The sequence below is a fragment of the Camelina sativa genome, chromosome 3, assembly GCF_000633955.1.
Source record: "Camelina sativa cultivar DH55 chromosome 3, Cs, whole genome shotgun sequence".
Classification (NCBI taxonomy): Eukaryota; Viridiplantae; Streptophyta; class Magnoliopsida; order Brassicales; family Brassicaceae; genus Camelina; species Camelina sativa.
In genome coordinates, this window is record NC_025687.1 from 8,945,895 (window position 1) to 8,965,808 (window position 19,914).

The following is a 19,914-nucleotide window of genomic DNA, read 5'->3' on the forward strand; positions in this document are numbered from 1 at the left end:
TTCATTTAATCATATAAGTACTATTATGCTCTCCATTATTAAAAACCAAACCTAAACCCATACCAAACTCATATCCGAAGCAGAGCTTAAATAAAATAGCTTAACTTAAACTGCTAGTATTTTTTTTCTCTGTTAAACTAATTTTAGTTTGCTTAGGATTTTTGAAATATGCATTAGACCGAAGTGATTAGTTTCAATTAGGATTTTTTGATCGATGAGTTTAGTTTTTACCTAATAGGGCCTCTTAAGGATGATGACTAAAAAGAAAAGGCCTCTTAGGCCCATTATAATCCGCCGTTTATTAGCCGAAGTCCGAAGAGGTGTCCAGTAAAGAAAACGGCAAGCACTTTCCTTCTGAATACTAAAAACGACGTGAATTGTGATTATTTTTTCAATCAAAGCTCTCTCCTCTGAGACAGTGATCCATCTTCTTCCTCTCGAGTCTCGATTTCTTTAGCTTTCTACTTAACTGAGGGAGGACTGATCCTTGAAATTTCGGAGATCGATTGTGACCGTGGAAACCCTATGATGTGATTCTCTCTGTGGAGAAGAGAGAGCACAATGGGAAAGCCATCGACGAGTGTGTGGGCGGCATTGCAAAAGAAGAGATGGCCACTGATGATTCTGTTGGTTTTATCTGTATCAACCGTAGGAATGATTCTCGTGAGATCTACCTTTGATTCCTGCACTGTTAGTGGAAAGAGATGCGGCGGAGTAGTTGTGGAGAAGGATCAGAGCGATGACGTTAAGATCCGATCGCTGAATCCTCTCGGTTTCATGAAATCGAAGCTTGTTTTGCTTGTTTCTCACGAACTCTCGCTCTCAGGTGATGTTTTTTTTTCTTTCTCTCTTGGATTCTCCAGTGAGTTATAGTTCTATCTTAGCTAAACTTGAAGTGATGATTTTTTAGGTGGACCTTTACTATTAATGGAACTGGCGTTTTTGTTGAGAGGAGTTGATTGTGAAGTTGTTTGGATCACTAATCAGAAACCAGTTGAAGCTGATGAAGTGATCAAGGTTTTAGAACACAAGATGTTGGATCGAGGAGTCCAGGTTCATATTTTTTAGCTAAACTCCATAGTTTTTTTTTCGTTTGATTCTTATCCTAATTGTTGTTACTGATCCAATCTTTGTATTCAGGTCATATCAGCAAAGAGTCAGAAAGCCATAGATATAGCACTTAAGTCTCATTTGGTTGTTTTGAATACTGCTGTTGCTGGGAAATGGCTTGATGCTGTTCTCAAGGACAATGTTCCTAAAGTTCTTCCTAAAATCCTCTGGTGGATTCATGAGATGAGAGGTCACTATTTCAAACCAGATTTAGTCAAGCACCTCCCTTTCGTTGCAGGCGCTATGATTGATTCGCATGCGACTGCTGAGTACTGGAAAAACAGAACTCATGATCGCTTAGGGTATGTTTTTCTTCTCTTTTGTAGAGTCTTGGCACATGTCGGTTTTGCAATTATAGAAAGAAGCTTAACATTGTGTATTCTTTTAACTGTTGTAACACAGGATTAAAATGCCTAAAACTTATGTGGTGCACCTAGGAAATAGCAAGGAATTGATGGAAGTAGCTGAAGATAGTTTCGCCAAGAAAGTTCTCCGTGAACAAGTTCGAGAATCTCTTGGACTGCGGAATGAAGGCATACTATTTGGCATCATTAATAGTAAGTCATCTCTTACATTTGTTCTCTTCCTTAGTTCAAGACTCATAAACTCAAAATTTCCTTTTGACTGTTGCTTCGCAGGTGTATCTCGAGGAAAGGGCCAAGATCTATTCCTCCGAGCCTTCCATGAAAGTCTTAAATTAATCAAAGAGAATAAGAAACTTCAGGTACCAACAATGCATGCAGTGGTTGTAGGAAGCGACATGAGCGCACAGACTAAATTCGAGACAGAGCTACGCAACTTTGTCCAAGAGAAGAAACTTCAGAAGGTTGTCCATTTTGTCAACAAAACAATGAAAGTAGCACCATATTTAGCAGCCATTGATGTTCTTGTCCAAAACTCCCAAGCCAGAGGAGAATGCTTCGGGAGAATAACAATCGAAGCCATGGCTTTTAAGCTTCCTGTACTCGGTACTGCAGCAGGAGGGACAATGGAGATTGTAGTGAACAGAACAACCGGTCTATTACACCACGCTGGTAAAGATGGCGTTTTACCTCTTGCCACAAACATTGTGAAGCTGGCGACAAACATGGAGATGAGGAGGACAATGGGTAAGAAAGGGTATGAGAGGGTAAAAGAGATGTTCTTGGAACATCATATGTCTCATCGAATAGCTTCTGTTCTCAGAGAAGTGTTGCAACATGCGAAAATTCACTCACGAACAACAAATTCAGATCATTAAACATTATTTAGCAAGTTCATTTTACAGTACACTCTCTTCTTGTTTCCATACATTTTTCGTAGTTATTCTGTTAATAGAAACAAGTATTATTAACTGGAAAGGAAATTCAAAGCGTCAAAAGAAGCATGTTTATGATTTTATAACTCTTGATGGATAAACTGGAAGCGCTGGTCGAAGACGCTAGATGAGTTCTTGTTCTGCGCAGAGATGATTATCAGAAGAGCTTGAAACAGCTAGCCCTGCTAACGTACGACGACTTATTGCCAAGCCAATGCTGCATATGAACTCCGATGGCGTCCAAGTTAGAGCTACACCTTCCATGGAACCCCAAAACTTTTCCGTGTGTTGTAGTCGAAGTGAAAAACGTCCCGCTTTCTTCACCGTATGGACCATACTTCCCACGGCTTGTGAAGAAACTCAGTGACTTGACAACATTTGATCTGTCTGAATTGTTCAGTGGTCCGTAAAACCCTGAAATGCAGGTGAGCGTTTCATTTGGATACTCAAGTTTAATCTGCAACACAGATTTGAGAGCATTAGAAATGGTTTGTGATGCATCAAATACAAAAATGGCTTTTTATTATGAGAGAAGAATGAATTGCTGTTTACCCTGTGTGTGGCGACTCCATTGTTACCACCATGTTTAGTGGACCAAACAGATTGTCCATTTCTATCGTACTCGACTTGTATTGAAGAGATAGCATCATTTCCTCTCGTCACAAATATCTGCTTGATCCCTGAATATACTCCATCGTCCCACGATTGACCTCCGTCGCCTCCCCATGGTCCAGGCCCGCTCGGTGTTGGTTCTTTGACGACTCCATGCTCAACCTGTGAAAACCAACAAGTAGCCTGCTATTACGGTCTTCAATCCGGATAAACAGAACCAAACAGGTCTTAATTTGGCTAAAGGCTTCAATATAAAAGATATACCCTACTAAAACCCGAAATCGTGTAAGCTGACCCATAATAGAATTTGTTTTACTGGCTGCTATCCTAGAAACCGAAAACTTGAAAAACCAGAAATACAATGGCGATGGAATCTACAAGTTACCTCTTCGCCATGGCCGTTTGCTGCAAGGACAAGCTTATTAGCCCATGGGGAATTTTCGATTTCCGCAGTGCCAGAGTTTTTAAAAGGAACAATTGCATGCTGAGGAGATGATGGCTTAAGGGAACTTATTTTGCATTCCATAACATGAACACCAATGGCATCAAGAAACAAACCCTCTCTCCCAAGGAATCCAACAACTTTACCCTCATCGATTTTATGTGTAAAAGTAGGTCCATGTTCTTCTCCAAAAGGTCCATGCTTTCCTTTGTTAGTGCGGAAGGTCAGTGACTTTATCACATTAGGTCCCAGATATACCAACGGTCCATATGTTCCCGTTACATGTGTTAAAACCTCTGATGGGTAATCAAATACAATCTGCAAATTATACATTCAGTCCAAAAAAAAAAGTTGAGAGAAACTAAGATAGTATGACATGTCATTTAGCTTAAAGCCTAGAAAAAATTTACACACCTTATCATGTCTGAATCCTCCCGTGCCACCATGCTTGCTTCCCCACACAGCCTGTCCTTTAAAATCATAACAGACCTTTATCGACACAACCCCGACACTGCGTGACAAATTGATTTGTCTAATACCGGTATAAATCCCATCGTCAAACACGATACCACCGGTGCCACCCCATGGTCCATATGTCTTCGCACCACCTACTGCTTTTGACTGCGGCTTCTCAGTATCTGTCACCAACTGATAGAAACAAATTCCATTTATTTATTTTGTTAAGAAACCAGTAAACAATCGGATAAAACCTGGATGCTTTTTTCAATGTATAACATAAACGTCTTGAAAATCACCTTTTGTTTGGGGATCTCAGCACCTGCATGATCTCGGGATTCATTAGAAGGCAAATTTGGATTTTTCTGTCTGAGGGCAACAACTATATCGAAGTTTTGCCCTACACTTCCTTGTATCACTGAGTACTCATGTTTCTTATCACCATGAGGAAAATTTTGATGCGAGTGCAAAACAATTTTCGACGGAGGATGATTCTCTTTAGGAATTGGTTGAATGTGAACACCAATAGCATCTATATACCAACCAGCCTTCCCATGGAACCCAATAATCTTCGACCCTGACTTTGGCAATGCAAAGAATGTACCTGACTCACAACCAAACGGCCCATATTTTCTGTGGTTACTCTCAAGAGTAAGCGATCGGACACATGTATTTCCCCAGGCATCAAAGCTACCGTAGGTTCCATTAACTGAAATCAGATACTCATGTGGGTAATCCAGTTTGACCTACACATCAAGAGAAGGGTGATTAATTTCTNGGTCCAAAAAAAGTTAAAAGAGACTAAGATAGTACGTATGAAATGTCAATTAGCTTAAAGCCTAGAAAAAATTTACACACCTTATCATGTCTGAATCCTCCCGTGCCACCATGCTTGCTTCCCCACACAGCCTGTCCTTTAAAATCATAACAGACCTTTATCGACACAACCCCGACACTGCGTGACAAATTGATTTGTCTAATACCGGTATAAATCCCATCGTCAAACACGATACCACCGGTGCCACCCCATGGTCCATATGTCTTCGCACCACCTACTGCTTTTGACTGCGGCTTCTCAGTATCTGTCACCAACTGATAGAAACAAATTCCATTTATTTATTTTGTTAAGAAACCAGTAAACAATCGGATAAAACCTGGATGCTTTTTTCAATGTATAACATAAACGTCTTGAAAATCACCTTTTGTTTGGGGATCTCAGCACCTGCATGATCTCGGGATTCATTAGAAGGCAAATTTGGATTTTTCTGTCTGAGGGCAACAACTATATCGAAGTTTTGCCCTACACTTCCTTGTATCACTGAGTACTCATGTTCCTTATCGCCATGAGGAAAATTTTGATGCGAGTGCAAAACAATTTTCGACGGAGGATGATTCTCTTTAGGAATTGGTTGAATGTGAACACCAATAGCATCCATATACAAACCAGCCTTCCCATGGAACCCAATAATCTTCGACCCTGACTTTGGCAATGCAAAGAATGTACCTGACTCACAACCAAACGGCCCATATTTTCTGTAGTTACTCTCAAGAGTAAGCGATCGGACACATGTATTTCCCCAGGCATCAAAGCTACCGTAGGTTCCATTAACTGAAATCAGATACTCATGTGGGTAATCCAGTTTGACCTACACATCAAGAGAAGGGTCATTAATTTCTGAAAAGCTAAGAAAATATTTATATCATCAAGAGTCTTAACCATACCTTATCAATCTTCTTGCCTCCCTTTCCTCCACGTCTTTCGGACCAAACCGAGCTACCATTTTTTTCATACTCAACTTGTATAGAGTCTAACCTAGAACCATGGCATATAATTATTTGCCTTACAGTGGTGTACATTCCATCATCCCAGGCATGANGACAACCCCTACACTGCGTGACAAATTGATTTGTCTAATACCGGTATAAATCCCATCGTCAAACATGATACCACCGGTTCCACCCCATGGTCCATATGTTTTCGCACCACCTACTACTTTTGACTGCGGCTTCTCAGTATCTGTCACCAACTGATAAAACCATATTCGATTTATTTATTCTGTTAAGAAACCAGTAAAAACAATCGGATAAAACCTGGATGCTTTATCAATGTATAACATAAAAATCTTGAAATCACCTTTTGTTTGGGGATCTCAGCACCTGCATGATCTCGGGATTCATTAGAAGGCAAATTTGGATTTTTCTGTCTGAGGGCAACAACTATATCGAAGTTTTGCCCTACACTTCCTTGTATCACTGAGTACTCATGTTTCTTATCGCCATGAGGAATATTTTGATGCGAGTGCAAAACAATTTTCGACGGAGGATGATTCTCTTTAGGAATTGGTTGAATGTGAACACCAATAGCATCCATATACAAACCAGCCTTCCCATGGAACCCAATAATCTTCGACCCTGACTTTGGCAATGCAAAGAATGTACCTGACTCACAACCAAACGGCCCATATTTTCTGTGGTTACTCTCAAGAGTAAGCGATCGGACACATGTATTTCCCCAGGCATCAAAGCTACCGTAAGTTCCATTAACTGAAATCAGATACTCATGTGGGTAATCCAGTTTGACCTACACATCAAGAGAAGGGTGATTAATTTCTGAAAAAAGCTAAGAAAATATTTATAGCATCAAGAGTCTTAATCATACATTATCAATCTTCTTGCCTCCCTTTCCTCCACGTTTTTCGGACCAAACCGAGCTACCATTTTTTTCATACTCAACTTGTATAGAGTCTATACTAGAACCATGGCCTATAATTATTTGCCTTACAGTGGTGTACATTCCATCATCCCAGGCATGACCACTTTGGCCTCCCCATGGGCCAACTGATGCAGGCTTGCATTCAACACTCTGCAGAAACAAGTTCAAGTTAATCTCATATAATCATAACTGCAATATCAGCTTATTATATGTAGTGGAATTTCATCCTCAGATTATATATAGAGAAACTAATGAATGAGATTAAACAAAAGATGATGCCAAATACCATCCTCAGATTAATATGATCTCTAAAGACTCGAAGTAAGAGTAAGAAGTTCGAGTGAAGAGATAGCTGACTACTGCAACACATAGCTTAGACATTTGGTGGGAATTTATATCTGATGAAAAGGTTACGTTAGTGGTTGGGGATTTTTTGGAAGATATCAGATGACGTTGCAGAATACGGACAATCAATTCATTCTGATTTCCACTATCAAGGGAAGTCAAGGAAGGACAACCGAATCATATTCTTCAAAGAATCACATTCTTCAAAGAATCACATTCTTCAAAGAATCATGTTCTTCAAAGAATCATATTTCCCAAGATAACAAAATACCCACTACTGAAATCATATTCTGGAATCATTCAAGTTCCCAAGCAGGTGCACATATTATTCAAAAAAACGAAATGATTTCAAGGTACTATTGGAGTCTAGGAGCTTTCAAACTTTAACTAATTTTACTCACCTCGCTAACAAATTAATCTCTTACTAACAGCAGAAAATATAAGAATGATATAGTACGTGATTATGTGGTTAAAATGACTGCTCAAATTAAGTGAAGTCGTACCTTAGTGGTTGGTTAATCACTCTACCAATAATCTTTACAGGAACAATCTCCATTCTTAAAGTGGTGTAAGCACTTTGTGTCGTCCAACAATATGTCACAGCCATATCTCTTAGAGACGTACTTTGCAGTATTATGGCAATCTCGGCACATCCTAAGATTTTTCACGATCCTTATCGTCGTCTCAGGTGCACGCGATGAGGAAATGAGACCAAACGCCATGGCAATTTTTTCGCTGTGGATTCCACTACTTGCTTCCCTTCCTTCTTCCTCAATCAAAAGTTCTCCATTATATTGGTCACTCCTATTATCCAGCCTACACATTTTTTCCACCGAGGGATACAGCACATCAGTACATAATTCCGACTGATCACCTGTCGTGAATGTGTGAATTAAATTTCTGACTTCAATCCAGCTCCGCCCAAGAGGCTTCTTCAGCAAATTCTCTCTCCTCGGCTTCTTTCCTTCTAGTGATCTCCCAAGTTTTGCACCTAATGCATAAATCTGCGAAACCACATTTTCGGTGACCGGATTTTCAGGTTCCAAGGAGAATAAGTTCTCTGCTGCATGGATTGCCATGTCGATATCACCATGAATCCTGCAGCCAGTTAAGAAACTTTCCCAGATGGGTGTCTCTGATTGAATATTCATCTCCTTAATAAACTGCAGAGCTTCTTCAAGTCTGTTGGATCGACCGTACAAAGATACCATAGCAGAACAATGTTCCAGAGCAGGAATAATATGGTAATCATTCGCAATACTGTAGAAGACTTTCTTCCCTTCATCTATATTTCCCATTAAACCGTGTGCAAGGATAATACTTGCAAGAGTTCCCCTATTTGGCTTGATCCCAAGTGTCTTCATTTGATTGAAAAGATCAAGAGCTGGACCATAGCTACCATGTAAAACATAACCTCCAATCAGCGAGTTCCAAGTTATGATGTCTTTCGTTTCCATACCGTTGAAGATGGTTCTTGAGTATCCTATATCCCCTGACTTAGCATAAGTGTCTGTTAAAGCGTTTTTAACAGCATGAATAGCATCTAGATTTCTCCGCAATACACAACCATGTATCTCTCTTACCATTTTGGTCCCAAGAAGATTAGCACAAGCAGGTAAGAGGCTTAGAATTGTAACTGAATTTGGCATGAAGCGAGAAAACTGCATTTTCCGAAAAAGTTCCAAGGCCTCCTCCTTTTTTCCGTTTTGTATGTAACCCGCAATAATTAGATTCCATGATGCAGTATTCCGCTGAACTTTTCCATCTTTTTCCATCCTCTGAAATAGGTCCATAGCCTCACCCTCGTCTCCATTCTTAATATATCCTGAGATCATAGTGTTCCATGTGATAATATTTGGTCTTACATTTGCATCTTGCATCCTTATAAACAATTCATAAGCCTTGCCACAATAGCCTGCTTGGCAATACCCCGTTATCATCGAGTTCCAAGTATATACATCCTTATTCTTTACCGAATCAAAAACTTTTCTTGCATCTTCCAGTTCTCCACACTTCGAATACATATCAACCAGAGAATTTCCCACAAGCACATCATCGATAAAACCCATCTTCACAGCAACAGAGTGAACTTCTGAGCCCAGGTTTAGAACTTTTAAACATGAACAAGCAGACACAGCACTCATAATAGTGACTCCATTAGGTACTACACCTGCTAAAAACATCTTCCTAAACATATCTAGTGCCTGAAACCTCATCCCATTATGAATCAATCCCGAAATCATAGCTGTCCAAGTGAACACGTCAGCGGTTAAACCAAACCTCTCCATCTTCTGCATCAAATCCATTGCAGTATCACATTTCCCTAGCTGGTTATAACCCCCAATCAATATGTTCCAAGTAACTAACCCTGGCGCAATTCCTTCTTTTTCCATCTCTTCAACTAATCCTACAGCTTCTTCATGTTTACCGTTTTGGCAGTAAGCTAACAGTACTGTGTTCCAAGCGACCACATCTCTCTGCTTCATGCGTCTAAAAAACTTTGCAGCGGAATCCAAGTCACCACATTTCGCATACACAGCTAAAATCGAGTTGCTAACACGAAGACACGAACTCATCCCGAGTTTTATAACCACCGAATGAATCAACTTCCCAGTCTCAACATCTCCACAATTCGCACATCCCTGTAATATCTTGGGGAACAAGAAATCATCAGGCAAAACTCCATCTTCCATCATCAAACGAAAGAGCTTAGAGACCTCTCTCCAACGATTCTCCCTCGAGTAAGCACCAATCATGGCAGACCATGTGTAAAGGTTTCTCTCACGCATTGAATCAAAAACCTTACGGGCATCAACAAGGCACCCGCATTTAGCATACATGCTCAACAGCTTCGTCTCCACAAAGACGTCAGGTTCAGGAAACAAACCGAAACGAGCATGAAGTATACGACCCAAATGGATAGAACCAGAATCAATGCACGATTCCAACAAGTTGAGGTAAGTGCTTCGCTTTACCTTGGACCCTTGCTGAAACAACGAGTCGAGAGCTTTCTCAGCTTCGAGCAGGCTTCCGTTTCTACAGAGGTAATCCAATTGCTCGTCGGGGATGATATTGGGTTCTTTCTTCTTGATGAAAGATAGATTTTTCTTTCGGGATTTTGGATGAACGTCTGGCGAATTCTCAACTTTTGGTGGAATCTGATAATTCAAACAAGTTTTGGGAAATGATGATGGTACGAAGAGCTTCTCCATTTTCAACAAATGCTGACTGTTATTAACTTGAATAGCTCTAAAGTCTTCTCCTTTATCTTCTTCTTTGAATCTCCAACGAGAATCAAACAGATTACAGAGTAATAAGAGTATAAAAAGCTCAGCGAAGAAGATAAGGAAGCACGAAGAAGAACCTCGGTAAATGGTGTTCCCTTTGGCAAAAAAATATGAAACGTTAAGAGATAAGGATCTCAACTACCAATCAAAATATGACACGTGTCACATTACTGTTCTCACACCAAAAAAAAAAGTTCAACAAATTTTCATCTCACAGATCAGATGATTAGAGAATTCACAAAAGAAAAACTTATGTAGTTTTTGGAAATTTGACAGAAGTTGTGGTCTGTGGCGTTAGAACATAATCAACTGATAAGCAAAAGCGAAAAGCAAAAGCCAAAGACCAAATAAATAAAACATGGTGCAGACTTAAACAGTCAGAGATCAACTAACTTCATTCATATCTCCATCTACAATATCCCCAGTGCGATTTAGCTAAACTTAAGATAACAAGTTGGACCTTTATGTTATAATTAATGAGCCACAAATTGATTTAAGCAGTGGCAACACCAGTATGCTTCACAATAGTCGCGAGAAGTTCTTCCTTCCTGGCACCAACGATCTTATCCACAACCTCGCCGGCTTTCATGAACACAAAGGTTGGCATTGCCTCCACACCAAACTCTTGAGCAACACTCTATTAACAAAGCACAAGTATATATAAGAATATATGAGTATATGTGTATGTACAAAGTGAAGCATAATTTTAGAGCCTAAGAATGAGGAAATTTGCAAAAGTGTTTTTGTTTGAGTTGTTCACCTGAAGTTCATCAACATCCACCTTGAAGAAGATTGCACTTGACATGAACTTCTTAGCCAAATCGGTGAAAATTGGAGCAATCATACGGCATGGTGGACACCACGAAGCAGTAAAATCTATCACAATCTGAAAAACAATTGACAATTATAATACCATCAGAGGACTAAATAACCTAAAGCAATCCACAGTTAAGTTTCAACATAAGGATGACACTGATCTGCGATAACGACACAAAGAAGACAACAAAAGAGACATCATATAGATGAATCAAAGAAAGCAATCAAAATAGTAACACATACAAGTCACTGAAGAAGGAAGACACTCCAAACAGAGAAAGATACTTCACCCATTAAAACGATGAATTTTTCACTAACGTTTTGGTTCCAGTTCCACCACAACATTACAGATCTGTGTTGCGATATCCTTCAAACAATCACGTTAAGCAAATAAAAAAACCTCTAATGTTTTCTCTGGACCCCAAAAAACCAATCGCACGCATGGGAAACGAAAACCCTAATTCCCAAATCAAAAAATAGAAAGGAAAAAAAAAGTGGGGGGGGGNNNNTCGTAACCAGCTTGTTGGATTCTTTGGCTTTGTCGAGCTGCACTGTCCATACATCGTTCGCGTGGCAACCGATCACTTGTCCCTCTTCTGCCGTCATTTCTTCTAAATCTGAGAATTAGGGAAATACCAAAATCACCGATGACACCTTTTTTTCCTTTTTTTTTTCTTCCTTCCGTTCCGTTCCTCTTTTGTGAAGTTGGTACGGTACATATATGTTAATGAGCAAGAGATATTCACAGTATTACCCCTGCATACCAAATGGCATCCAGCTGGACCGGACCGGTGGCTCGCTTACGGCTCATGCATGTACTACTAACCAAAGTGCCCCGCAAAACAAACAAAAGGCTCCATCTGATTGGTCCCCGGTGTCTCAAGATCGAAATCGCTCCTAAACTCCTATTTATATTGCTTCGAAATAATTAAAAAAAAAAAAAAAAATTCCCAAAACAAATCCATAGCCACACGAATGACAATAAAATATCTGATGAAAATTTTATTTTCTCTAACAGATAAGATTTTAATTTAAAGAAGAAATATTATCAATCACTAAAACCTTAATCAATTTCGCCGTTCACTTGTAAAGCTCTCTTCCTCGCCTCCTCCTTCACTCTATCCAATGGCGCTTCCAAGCACAGTCTCATCTCCTTCCTTCAAATCAACACCACCGTATCTCTCCTCCTTCACTCATAAACCTCTACGTCTCCCAGCTACTTACCGGAGCATAAACAGTCGAAGCTGTAAACTCAGCAGCTCCTTCAGATGCTCATCCTCCTCCTTCTCCGAGAAGCACCACAACGCTAACCCACCCAAATCAGATGACCTCGTCGAGCTCCCTCTCTTCCCACTACCTCTCGTTCTCTTCCCCGGCGCGACAATCCCTCTCCAGATCTTCGAGTTCCGTTACCGAGTCATGATGCAAACTCTCCTCCAATCCGATCTCAGATTCGGCGTCGTTTACTCCGACGCCGTATCAGGCTCCGCAGCCGGAATCGGATGCGTCGGAGAGATCGTGAAACACGAGCGTCTCGTCGACGATCGATTCTTCCTAATCTGCAAAGGCCAGGAGCGGTTCCGCGTCACGGATCTCGTCCGTACGAAACCATACCTCGTCGCGAAGGTGACGTGGCTCGAAGATCGACCGTCCGGTGAAGAGAACCTTGACGAGTTGGCGAACGAGGTTGAGGTTCTGATGAAAGAAGTGATTCGGTTGTCGAATAGATTGAATGGGAAACCAGATAAGGAATCGCAGGATCTGAGGAAGAATCAGTTTCCGACTCCGTTCTCGTTCTTCGTCGGAAGCACGTTTGAAGGTGCTCCGATGGAGCAGCAAGCGTTGCTTGAGCTTGAGGATACGGCGGCTAGGTTGAAGAGAGAGAGGGAGACGCTTAGGAATACGCTCAATTACTTGACCGCAGCTTCTGCTGTGAAAGATGTCTTCCCATCGCAGCCATAGTTCTATATTGGTGGTACTGGTACCTAGAAAATTTCTGGTCTCTCTTTAATGTGTTTTCAGTTATTGGATTACATTATATTTGATCAATGTGTAAAGTTTCAGAAACTTAGGTACTAGATATGGTGGAGTTGTTTTCATAGGATTGTTATAGTTGGATTGGTCATGAAAAGGGTTTTACTTTATTTGCTCTGTTATAAAAGAATAGTTCTAGTGATGCAAGTAAGTATGGTTCTTAATATCAAATCCTTGCTTCTTGAGTTGGTGCTTTCATTGAATCATATATTAATCCGAAGTTTGCTTAATCAGAGTTTCAATGCCAATTCTTCAATTGCCTCTATGATCATAGGAATCATGTAGTTGGATTGATTTAGAATAGGGTTTTTCTCTATGATCAAAGCACAGTCTACTGATGCAAGTAAGGTTCTTGATACCAAATAATTGCTTCTTGAGTTGGTATGTTCATTGAAAAGCCTGTAAAATGCTATCTAAGATGTTTGCTTGATTACAGTTTCAATTCAATCTTCCATAGTGTTTTAGTACTGAAACTGTTATGCCGATGATGAACTGGGAAATTCGAAACACATATCTAGAACTGATATAGATGTGTAAACCATGAAGGTTAGTAGTTGTTGCTTTGCCTCTGTTAATTTATTTACACATAATAAATTATGCCTACTTAAGCAGGCCTCTGGACAAACTTTGGCTGCTTAAGTTATTTTGGTCAAGACATGCTTACTTGTTTAGTATTAAAATATGTTAGCACTTATGCCTATGGGTGATATATAGTTTCTGATCATCGATATTTAAAAGATTTCTAGTGGGTATAGCTTCGTGGAAACAGTGTGGGGACGACGTTTTTATATTCAAACTAGGCGGTTTGTTCAAATTAGAAACACCAAGGGAATTGCCTTTCTTTGTTAACTAACCTCTCTTTAGCCTCTTATTTTGTTAAATCCAAATTTTTAGAGTTCATTTGGTTGAACAATGATCAATGTTTGCATTGAACAAGATTGAATCTGAGTTCAAAATGTGATTAGTTCCAGCAAACAGTTTGATTCTAAATTCATTCTAGCACGCACCTTTCGAATTGATCATATCATAATCATATATTGAAATCCTTACATCAAGTATAATATTGTAAAAGATCAAGTCATAAGGAGACACGCATTAAGATTATTCATATTGCAAGTAGTGAGCTGCCAAATTGGGCAGCGTGTCTGTTCAAAATTTCCTAAACGTAAGATGTTGGATAATCCAGTCATCTTGTTAACAAACAAGTCAAAAAAAAAATTAACTATACCATTTTCTAAATAACCTTACAAAATCATAAAATCCAAACCGGAATATTCGTTGACAGAAAACAAAATAAAATCCTGAATATTCCAATCAATTTTGTCTTTGTTAAGACGAGAATAATTTACTTGTAAGTGTAAATTACACTCTTTTTGGATGATGAAACAACGCGGAACAAGTTGAAACAACGCGGAACAAGTTGAAACAACGACGCGTAGACATTAGTTCACTTGATTGACCATTACGCCGCCAAGGTAGACTTTTCTTTCCCATATATATAAATAAACCCTTTCTCTTTCCCTTATATCACAACTCAATAAAATATCCCAACCAAACTGAGTCGCCGACATACATTGAGACTCAAATCACTTGAAAATCTCCGACAATCAGTTAGTTCAGTTCCAATCATGGCTCAGAATCAACAACCAATTTTTCAGACCAAGCCACCAGGTAATAATATTAACCATCCAGATCTTTCGTTTCTTGATCTCTTCTTCTTTACAAAACAATATGATTTTAATTTCCTCTTGGTCTCTTTTTCGCAGAACAATTCGTGCAGATACCAATCAACATCGAGCGTGATTCTTCAACCGCACGCATGAACCACACCGGAAACTCGAACCAGAAACCAAACCACTGGCCAACGATCACCATCTCGATCATCTTCGTCATAATCGGTCAATCCATAGCAAAACTCCTCGAGAACTTTTACTACGACAAAATCAACCGAAGCGAATACGACGAGAACCGTCAAAGCGACGGCGTTTGGACTCAGTCACTTCTCCAAACTGTTGGTTTCCCTCTGCTTCTCATCCCTTTCTTCATCTTCATCACCAAGAACAAACGCAACCATCACCAACAACCTCCGATCACTTCCGATTCAATCCACTTAAAATCCTTAGCCGTGATCTACATTTGCATCGGGATCGTCATGTCGGTTCAAGGAAGACTCTCAGCCATGGGAAAGCTCGAGATCCCATTTGGTGTTTTCACTCTGATCTACACAACACAGCTCTTCTTCACTCCCATCTTCGCAGCTTTTATCAACAAGATCAAATTCAACCGATGGGTTGTTATCTCTGTGATCTTAGCTATCGTCACCGGAGCACTTACTCTGTCCGCTTCATTCGGCGGCGAGCCAGATGAAGCAGAGGAGAATTACGCTAAAGGCTCATGGGCTGCTCTGTTCGCCGGAATCTGCTTCTCTCTCCTTCTCTGTAACATCCAAAACGTCTTCGATAATTACATCTTCAAACGAACCGAGTCGACCAATAAAAAACCGAGCTTTGCCTCTGTTTTCGAAGTCATCATCTTCTCTTCCCTCGTCGCTACGATCATCTCCGTCGTGGGTCTGCTTATCGCTGGCGAGCAACACGATTTGAAGAGGGAGATGAATGGGTTCTCGAAAGGAAAAGGCTCGTACGTGATGGCTATGGTTGGTCAGGCTGTTTCGTGGCAGATCTATTGGGTTGGGATCGTGGGACTTGTCTACTCTGTCTCGAGCGTGTTGTCGAATGTGATCAGTGTCATTACGTGGCCGATCGTGTCGGTTCTTGTGGTGATCTTCTTCAACTTCATGGATGATGAGTTCGATGCTTTCAAAGGTGTTGCCTTGGTTACTGCCGTCTTGAGCGCCGTCGCTTATTTCATTAGGCTTCACAAAGAGAATCGTATGGCAAATTAAGTTTTTTCTTTTTCTTTCCAGTGAGTATTAATTCATATAATTTGTTTATTTGTGTAAAGTAAGTGTAAGTGTGTAACAGCATTCCTTTTAGATGTAAATTTATGTTACTTTTGATTCTGTATGTTTTACAATGAAATGAACAGTTTATGTATAAGGTTTTTGTTCATATATGTGTTTTAAGTGCACATCCATATCTATGTTTGTAATGCAACAGTTAACAAATCATATACCATGAGTTAACCACTTTCAGTAAAGCACTTTGTCGAAATCATCAAACCACACCGTGAGACAACGCCAAAATCTTGAAAGGAACCATGATTAGATGCATTGTTGAGTTCATTGGAGTCCTAAAACATATCTTATGTGATCAATCAAGAAGTTTTTTAATAAACGATAAACTCAATGTTGCTGAACGAATTATCATAATTCTCACTAGTGACAAGCGAGTCTAACATGCATTATGCCCAAACTAGGGACTCAACTGCAAGAAGTGAAGTGAGGCACCAGCAAGCAGTGCGTCGACCTTCCTTTCCGGCTTCTCACGTCATTTATCACTTGATGGGTGTACAAAATCAATAGAGTAAAAATGGAGATAAAGGATAGTATAAAGTTGTATCATGTTCAGTTACAGTATGAAGAAAACCTATGGTGAATAACATTTTTAGTTATTTTTTTTCTTCTTTAGTTCCAAAAATCACATTTTCTTTATCATGAATGAACCCACATGGAAACATTAACGCATAGTCGCATAGATGTAGACATGCCTCACTTTGTGTTTGAATAAACACCACACATCAGATTTTCCCAAAAAAATATCAATCATATCTCTGAATATATCGAAGTCAAATTATTTACAATCTCCGACATTAGTTCCAAGCAAAAACCATGGCCAAAAATCATCAGCTAGTTCAAACCAAAGCACAAGGTGATGTACACAAATCTCTTCTTATAATCAAGTATCAACTACTCACTGTGTATTGTCTAAAACTCTCGGATCTATTAGATTCTCAGGATCTTGTTCTCAATTCTTGCAGAAAAAATTGTGCATATACCAATCAATATGGAGCACGATTCAACAACACTCATAAACCAAACAGGAAACTCAAACCAGAAATCCAACCATTGGCCAACAATTATCCTCTGCATCGTCTTCGTTATCACTGGTCAATCCATAGACAAAATCCTCGAAAACTTCTACTATGACCAGCTCCAACGAATGGACTACAACTCAAACCGCCAAAACGACGGCGTATGGACTCAATCTCTCCTCCAAACCGTTGGATTCCCTCTCCTCCTCGTCCCTTTATATATCTTCACCACCAAGAAACACAACCAACAACAACCTCCGATCACCTCCTCCGATCCATCCACAACAAGATTAGTACTTTCTTTCTCCGGTTGCATTGGAATGCTCTTGGCGGGTCATGGGAGTCTCTCCGGTAAGGGAAAGCTCGATATCCCCTTTAGGGTATTCACTCTTATCTACACAACACAGCTCTTCTTCACACCTGTTTTCGCCGCCTTCATCAACAAAACCAAATTCAATCGATGGATCATCATCTCCTTGATCTTGGCAATCGCCACCGGAACTCTCACTTCCTTCTCCTCCTCATTCGGCGGCAAGCCAGATAAAACAGAGGAGAGTTACGCAAAAGGCTCATGGCCAGCTCTTTTATCCGGCGTTTACTTCTCACTCGTCCTCTGTACTATAGAAAACGTCTTCAGACGTACCGAATCAACCACTAGAAAACAGAGCTTCTCCTCTGTTTTTCTAGTCGTAATCTCCTCCTCCTTCGTCGCTACAGTCATCTCCGTCGTCGGTTTACTGATCTACGGAGAGAAACACGATTTGAAGAGGGAAATGAACGAATTCTTGAAGGGGAAAGGTGCGTACGTGATGACTATGGTGGTTCAAGCTGTTTCGTGGCAGATCTACTGGGTCGGGATCGTGGGACTCGTTTTCTCCGTCTCGAGCGTTTTATCAAATGTGATCAGCGTTATTACGTCGCCGATCGTGTCGGTTCTGGTGGTCATCTTCTTCAATTTCATGAACGATGAGTTTGATGTCTTCAAAGGTGTCGCCTTGATCACGGCTGCTTTGAGCGCCGCAGCTTACTTATATAGGTTTCACAAAGAGAATCGTAACTAATGACGTGGAAGCAAAGATTTCATGGTATTATACTATTATTTGTGTGTGTGTGTGTGTAATGTGTTACCTCTAAATGTATATTTTATTCGTGAATTGTAAGTCTTTAGCTTCATGAGAGGACCCGTGATGAGGACAAGCCTTCGTGTAGCCTTTAAGCCTTTTCACGCTTCACATGGAGATTTGTTTCTCTCTGCCTCTCTTGTTTGAAGTTTGGTAAATGATTCAGCTATATTGTACGTAAAGATGATTAAACCAAAAAACAACCTTATGTGACTCTGTACAGTTAAGACTATATATGTTCTGAAGTTGTAGGGTATAAGAGAACATACTAAAAGTACTTTATCTTTACTCCTCTGTTTTCTAAACCAAAAGACCTGACTCTGTTTCTGTTCCTCTCACAACAAATCTTTGAGTATTAATTCTATTCAAAGCCACAACGTGGTCTCATATCAACTTTATGCATTACCAGTACTCCTTCCACAGCCACTTGACCTAATACCATTATGTTTAGTAGTAGAGCATCACAGTGATGAAAATTAAGGTATATGAATACATACACCAAAGCAATGACCAAACCTTGATTTGCTTCAGAGAAGATATACATCGGATCAATGTATTTGGATATGCTTAGAGAATAAAGCTTCGAAATGTTCCATAACTCAGAACCAACCATCTCCNCCTCCTCCGATCCATCCACAACAAGATTAGTACTTTCTTTCTCCGGTTGCATTGGAATGCTCTTGGCGGGTCATGGGAGTCTCTCCGGTAAGGGAAAGCTCGATATCCCCTTTAGGGTATTCACTCTTATCTACACAACACAGCTCTTCTTCACACCTGTTTTCGCCGCCTTCATCAACAAAACCAAATTCAATCGATGGATCATCATCTCCTTGATCTTGGCAATCGCCACCGGAACTCTCACTTCCTTCTCCTCCTCATTCGGCGGCAAGCCAGATAAAACAGAGGAGAGTTACGCAAAAGGCTCATGGCCAGCTCTTTTATCCGGCGTTTACTTCTCACTCGTCCTCTGTACTATAGAAAACGTCTTCAGACGTACCGAATCAACCACTAGAAAACAGAGCTTCTCCTCTGTTTTTCTAGTCGTAATCTCCTCCTCCTTCGTCGCTACAGTCATCTCCGTCGTCGGTTTACTGATCTACGGAGAGAAACACGATTTGAAGAGGGAAATGAACGAATTCTTGAAGGGGAAAGGTGCGTACGTGATGACTATGGTGGTTCAAGCTGTTTCGTGGCAGATCTACTGGGTCGGGATCGTGGGACTCGTTTTCTCCGTCTCGAGCGTTTTATCAAATGTGATCAGCGTTATTACGTCGCCGATCGTGTCGGTTCTGGTGGTCATCTTCTTCAATTTCATGAACGATGAGTTTGATGTCTTCAAAGGTGTCGCCTTGATCACGGCTGCTTTGAGCGCCGCAGCTTACTTATATAGGTTTCACAAAGAGAATCGTAACTAATGACGTGGAAGCAAAGATTTCATGGTATTATACTATTATTTGTGTGTGTGTGTGTGTAATGTGTTACCTCTAAATGTATATTTTATTCGTGAATTGTAAGTCTTTAGCTTCATGAGAGGACCCGTGATGAGGACAAGCCTTCGTGTAGCCTTTAAGCCTTTTCACGCTTCACATGGAGATTTGTTTCTCTCTGCCTCTCTTGTTTGAAGTTTGGTAAATGATTCAGCTATATTGTACGTAAAGATGATTAAACCAAAAAACAACCTTATGTGA

The 19,914-nt window shown here is 40.2% G+C and overlaps 7 protein-coding genes across 8 annotated transcripts; 5 read left to right on the forward strand and 2 right to left on the reverse strand.

Moving 5' to 3' along the window:
• LOC104776088 lies at positions 406-2,379 on the forward strand. The gene is made up of 5 exons (XM_010500092.2): positions 406-826; positions 911-1,053; positions 1,141-1,412; positions 1,513-1,667; positions 1,749-2,379. The coding sequence occupies exons 1-5, from the start codon at positions 562-564 to the stop codon at positions 2,348-2,350; spliced, it is 1,437 nt and encodes a 478-aa protein (XP_010498394.1). The 5' UTR covers positions 406-561; the 3' UTR covers positions 2,351-2,379.
• LOC104776091 (pentatricopeptide repeat-containing protein At1g19720-like) lies at positions 2,344-10,451 on the reverse strand. Of its 2 annotated transcripts, XM_010500094.2 has the most exons (7): positions 8,247-10,362; positions 6,577-6,765; positions 4,217-4,663; positions 3,876-4,109; positions 3,405-3,779; positions 2,960-3,181; positions 2,344-2,864 (listed from the first exon to the last, which is right to left on the reverse strand). In XM_010500094.2, the coding sequence occupies exons 1-7, from the start codon at positions 10,185-10,187 to the stop codon at positions 2,565-2,567; spliced, it is 3,708 nt and encodes a 1,235-aa protein (XP_010498396.1). In that variant the 5' UTR covers positions 10,188-10,362; the 3' UTR covers positions 2,344-2,564. The 2 variants fall into 2 exon arrangements, with proteins under 2 accessions (XP_010498396.1, XP_019099086.1); XM_019243541.1 differs by lacking the exons at positions 2,344-2,864; positions 2,960-3,181; positions 3,405-3,779; positions 3,876-4,109; positions 4,217-4,663 and having other exon boundaries at positions 6,670-6,780; positions 7,479-10,451.
• Positions 10,552-11,955, reverse strand: LOC104776090 (thioredoxin H4). Its single transcript, XM_010500093.2, has 3 exons — positions 11,595-11,955; positions 11,023-11,148; positions 10,552-10,899 (listed from the first exon to the last, which is right to left on the reverse strand). Exons 1-3 carry the CDS (start codon positions 11,682-11,684, stop codon positions 10,756-10,758), a joined length of 360 nt encoding a protein of 119 aa, XP_010498395.1. The 5' UTR covers positions 11,685-11,955; the 3' UTR covers positions 10,552-10,755.
• LOC104776092 (lon protease) lies at positions 12,105-13,310 on the forward strand. Its single transcript, XM_010500095.2, has one exon. The coding sequence runs from the start codon at positions 12,204-12,206 to the stop codon at positions 13,038-13,040; it is 837 nt and encodes a 278-aa protein (XP_010498397.1). The 5' UTR covers positions 12,105-12,203; the 3' UTR covers positions 13,041-13,310.
• On the forward strand, positions 14,624-16,183 carry LOC104776093 (probable purine permease 14). Its single transcript, XM_010500097.1, has 2 exons — positions 14,624-14,783; positions 14,879-16,183. Exons 1-2 carry the CDS (start codon positions 14,741-14,743, stop codon positions 16,015-16,017), a joined length of 1,182 nt encoding a protein of 393 aa, XP_010498399.1. The 5' UTR covers positions 14,624-14,740; the 3' UTR covers positions 16,018-16,183.
• On the forward strand, positions 16,288-18,439 carry LOC104776094 (probable purine permease 14). The gene is made up of 2 exons (XM_010500098.1): positions 16,288-16,942; positions 17,052-18,439. Exons 1-2 carry the CDS (start codon positions 16,903-16,905, stop codon positions 18,164-18,166), a joined length of 1,155 nt encoding a protein of 384 aa, XP_010498400.1. The 5' UTR covers positions 16,288-16,902; the 3' UTR covers positions 18,167-18,439.
• On the forward strand, positions 18,814-19,914 carry LOC104778788 (probable purine permease 14). Its single transcript, XM_010503225.1, has one exon. It carries the CDS (start codon positions 18,814-18,816, stop codon positions 19,639-19,641), a length of 828 nt encoding a protein of 275 aa, XP_010501527.1. The 3' UTR covers positions 19,642-19,914.

Coding starts and splice junctions, on each gene's coding strand:
- LOC104776088 (XM_010500092.2), top strand. CDS start 562: ATGGGAAAGCCATCGACGAGTGTGTGGGCGGCATTGCAAAAGAAGAGA. Junction 827..910: donor TCACGAACTCTCGCTCTCAG/GTGATGTTTTTT, acceptor ATGATTTTTTAG/GTGGACCTTTACTATTAATG. Junction 1,668..1,748: donor ACTATTTGGCATCATTAATA/GTAAGTCATCTC, acceptor GTTGCTTCGCAG/GTGTATCTCGAGGAAAGGGC.
- LOC104776092 (XM_010500095.2), top strand. CDS start 12,204: ATGGCGCTTCCAAGCACAGTCTCATCTCCTTCCTTCAAATCAACACCA.
- LOC104776093 (XM_010500097.1), top strand. CDS start 14,741: ATGGCTCAGAATCAACAACCAATTTTTCAGACCAAGCCACCAG. Junction 14,784..14,878: donor TTTTCAGACCAAGCCACCAG/GTAATAATATTA, acceptor TCTTTTTCGCAG/AACAATTCGTGCAGATACCA.
- LOC104776091 (XM_010500094.2), bottom strand. CDS start 10,187: ATGGAGAAGCTCTTCGTACCATCATCATTTCCCAAAACTTGTTTGAAT. Junction 3,182..3,404: donor CAAACGGCCATGGCGAAGAG/GTAACTTGTAGA, acceptor TGGTTTTCACAG/GTTGAGCATGGAGTCGTCAA. Junction 2,865..2,959: donor ATGGAGTCGCCACACACAGG/GTAAACAGCAAT, acceptor TCTGTGTTGCAG/ATTAAACTTGAGTATCCAAA.
- LOC104776094 (XM_010500098.1), top strand. CDS start 16,903: ATGGCCAAAAATCATCAGCTAGTTCAAACCAAAGCACAAG. Junction 16,943..17,051: donor AGTTCAAACCAAAGCACAAG/GTGATGTACACA, acceptor CAATTCTTGCAG/AAAAAATTGTGCATATACCA.
- LOC104776090 (XM_010500093.2), bottom strand. CDS start 11,684: ATGACGGCAGAAGAGGGACAAGTGATCGGTTGCCACGCGAACGATGTA. Junction 10,900..11,022: donor TGGATGTTGATGAACTTCAG/GTGAACAACTCA, acceptor CTTTGTTAATAG/AGTGTTGCTCAAGAGTTTGG.